The 3265-nt window shown below is 60.0% G+C and overlaps 1 protein-coding gene across 1 annotated transcript; it reads right to left on the bottom strand.

Annotated features, from left to right (window-relative positions):
• Positions 1-3: 3 nt before the first annotated feature.
• On the bottom strand, positions 4-3083 carry RNF214 (ring finger protein 214; the record flags this gene model as incomplete). The annotated part of the gene is made up of 8 exons (XM_008937691.1): positions 4-237; positions 495-593; positions 712-802; positions 1007-1095; positions 1304-1400; positions 1993-2061; positions 2213-2352; positions 2943-3083. Coding segments are annotated over 8 exons (960 nt in total), but the record flags the coding sequence as incomplete, so codon positions are not given.
• Between the last annotated feature and the right edge of the window lie 182 nt (positions 3084-3265).

Below are 3265 nucleotides of genomic sequence, written 5' to 3'. Positions count from 1 at the left end.
GTGGGGGCCGTGCGTGCCCACGAGCGATGCCACCACCGGGCTGCTTCTGCCCTGGGAGGCGGGCAGTGGTGGGGAGGGCTGGCTGGGCCTGGAGATGGCGGGGTTCAGGAGGGGAAAGGAGAGCGCCCGAGGATCGGCGCTCGGCATGACCATGGGCACGGGAACCGGTCCGATGGGGAACGGGAGCCTGGGGGTAAGGGATGGGCTGGGCTGGAACGCTGTCAGCATGAAATCTGTCTGAGAGAGAAAAGCAAGGGCAGAATGAAAGGCCAGTTAGAATCAGCCCAGCCAGAAGCAGAGCCGAGCTCCTTCCTCCCCAGCCAGGTTCCTCACAGCAGAAGACCCATCCCTGCCTCTGCCAGGCTGGCACAGGGCGGGGACAGGGCCAGGCAGCAGCTCCAGGAAAGGCGCAGAGCAATGCTGGCTGCACTGCATGCCCCTGGAGCCCACGGAGCCCCCAGAGCTCGGGCTCATTAGGCCCGAGGGACGCTCACTTCTGAGGGCGGAGGTGGCAGCGTCGGCGTGGGGATCTGCGGGAGGCTGCTCAGCTTGGTGCCGTTCCTCACCATCTGAATGTGGTCGTTGAACTGGTCCTGGCGGGGGCGAACGACAACAGGCGCGTTTACCGCGGCCTCCGCCCGGGGAAGGTCAGGGTGGATTCCACCCCCCAGGCAGAGCGTTGGCACCGGGAGCCGCCCGGCGGGAACTCACTCGGACGCTCTCCTTGGTCATCCGTATCCTGTTGAGCCTCATCTCCCACTCCTGCTTGGGCCGCATGGTCTCCAGCGTGGGCGGCGCAGACCTGTGAGCAGAGGGGACATCCCCTTTGTGATGGGAACGGGCCGAGCCCACAGCCCCGGCCCCACAGCGCTCCTGAGCCCCAGCAGCTTAACAAGAAAGCCACTGGAGACCTTGAACCGCTTCAGCCAGAGCTCTGGGGAAAGGGGGAGATGGGCCCCTGGGGACACCAGAAGCACCTGCTCCTCCAGAGACCACACGGGCTTACTTGAGGTAGGTGAGGTGCAGCTCCGCTTCTTTTTCTGCTTCTTCTAGTTTCAACACCAGCAGCTCCTTTCGGCTCTCCAGGGACAGGATCTGACAGAGAGAGGCCCCCCGCAAAAAGCGATTCCCTACTGCCTTCCTCCTCGCTGCCAGAGCTTCGTTTCCTCACTAAGCACCATGCCAAGTGTGCCAGGGCAGCAACCCCGACCAACACCAACCGCACCGACGCTGGTTTACCCCTTCTCCTGCCCCACACAGAGCAGAACCTGGCCTCGAACTGCCCCTAACATCACCCGCTAACCTCTGCTTTCCAGGCCCGTTCTGTCTCCTCAAGAATGTTCCTGTTGATTTCGTTGTGCTGATTCTTCAGCTTATCCAGCTCCATCTCCCAAAGCTGCCTGCAGGAGGAAAGGGCCCCAGTTGGCTCAGGCTGTGGCACTGGGATGGCAGCACCAGCCAAGGCCTGGCCAGGCCATCGGTCCTGCCAGCTCTGGGTGGGGTGGCGGTGCACAGCACCACGCCGTGCTGACCACACAGGGGTTTACAGCCAGCCCTCCCCACCAGGACCACATCAGCATGTATCCCTGGAGCTTCCCCACCTGCCTCCAGCTCCCCAGACGTGCCAGAGCACAGAGCAGCTGTGCAGCTGCAGGGAACAGGCCAAGAAATAGGTTTGCCCTAACCCTGGGAAGCTGAAGCTCCACCAGAGGTAGTAGTTACAAGCCAGGTCAATCCACCAAGTGTAAACTCTAATCCTATGGGATCTTTATGTCACAAGCCCCTGGGAGCCTGCTTGTGAGCAGGATCAAAGAGGTTTAATGCAGTGGCTGTGGCCAGCAGGCCCCCAGTGGAGGAGCACAGCTCTGGAGCCGGTCGGCGGGCAGCACGGCCGAACCACGCTGCCCAGCCCGCCCCACCAGCAGCTCCATCTGCTCCCAGCAAGGAAAGGAGCACTGGGCAGGGCTAGCCCGCTGCAGGCACCAGCCTTACTTCTCATCAGACTGCTCTGCGATCAGAGAGGCAATCTTGTTCTCCTTCTCCTCCTGCTCCTTCAGCAACCTGCCCAAGAGGAGAAGGGTGAATGACTCACGAGGCACTTGCTGCCTCCAGCAGGCAGGAGGTGATCCCCTTCAGCTCCGCCTGGTGCACATCAGGGGGAAGGAACCTTCTCCCCCCACCCCCAGAATCACTTTCTTTCCCAGGCTAATACCTTCTGCCTTTCTCACAGAGCTTCTCAATTTCTGCTTTCAGATCCTGCTCCTTCTGCAAGAACTCCTTCTTCTCTTTCTCCATTTTCTTCTTTGTCTCTTCTCGCTTGATCGTGACATCCTGGATTGCTTTCAGGATCTCCTGCAGTAAAATGAGCATTATGCAACTGAAGACCAAAATTCCCAAGTAATAGGTTTGGTTTCAAAATGGTTATTACTTGAGATTAATTGAAAAGAGATTATGAGATTACACACATCACCAAAATCTTCCTTTTCATTTGACCCAGACAAGCTCCACAGTAGCTGTTGAGAGGCAAGGCAGGAAGCAAAGAGTCTCAATCTGCCTCTTCAGTAGGATATAAGGAGCAGCAAATTGTGCTCTGGTTTGGCTGTAGCCCACCGGTCACCAATAGCTCCTGTGGGCTGCCACAGGGCCAGCTGGAAATCACTCCCCAAGAACCTCGTGGACCTCAGGCAACAGCCAGAGATCTAAGCACCCATCTGACAGAGCCAGTCCTCCTCCTCCTGGCTTCACTCCCGTGGTGCTGTGGAACACACCACGCCCGCCCAAGGGATGCTGCAGGAGTGCTGCCCGTGTGGGCACGGTGCCGCCTCAGGGAGGGGTGCCCAGCACCCAGCACCCTGGGCTGGGCAGGGCCCGTCCCTGGCGCTCGGCAACACGGTCACACACCCGTGTGATGGACGGGTGACACAGAGAAGTGCCCCACACACCTGGTGGTTCTTCATCTCCTCTTCCCTGCGCTGCTGGAGCTGCTTCAGCTGCACTTGCAGCTGGTTCTCCACTTGCCTCTGTTTGTCCAGCACCTCCTGGTACCGCTCCTTCAGCAGAGCCCTCTCAGACATCATTTTGTCCTGCAGCAGACAGGGGAAGTTCATGGGGAACGTTCCCCTTCCCTCGCACCAAACAGTGCACAGCTGGGGCAGTGAACAAGGCAGGGCACAGGAGCCCACCGAGAACCACGGCCCGAGGGCTCCCGCGCCGAAAGCTCAGCTCCCCGGCCGGGAGAAGTCGGGTGGAGAACAGCCCCGAGACT

The sequence above is a fragment of the Merops nubicus genome, unplaced genomic scaffold (genome assembly GCF_000691845.1).
Source record: "Merops nubicus isolate BGI_N331 unplaced genomic scaffold, ASM69184v1 Scaffold41713, whole genome shotgun sequence".
NCBI lineage: Eukaryota > Metazoa > Chordata > Aves > Coraciiformes > Meropidae > Merops > Merops nubicus.
Note: the sequence above shows the minus strand (reverse complement) of the source record. Positions and strands in the feature narration are given on the sequence as shown.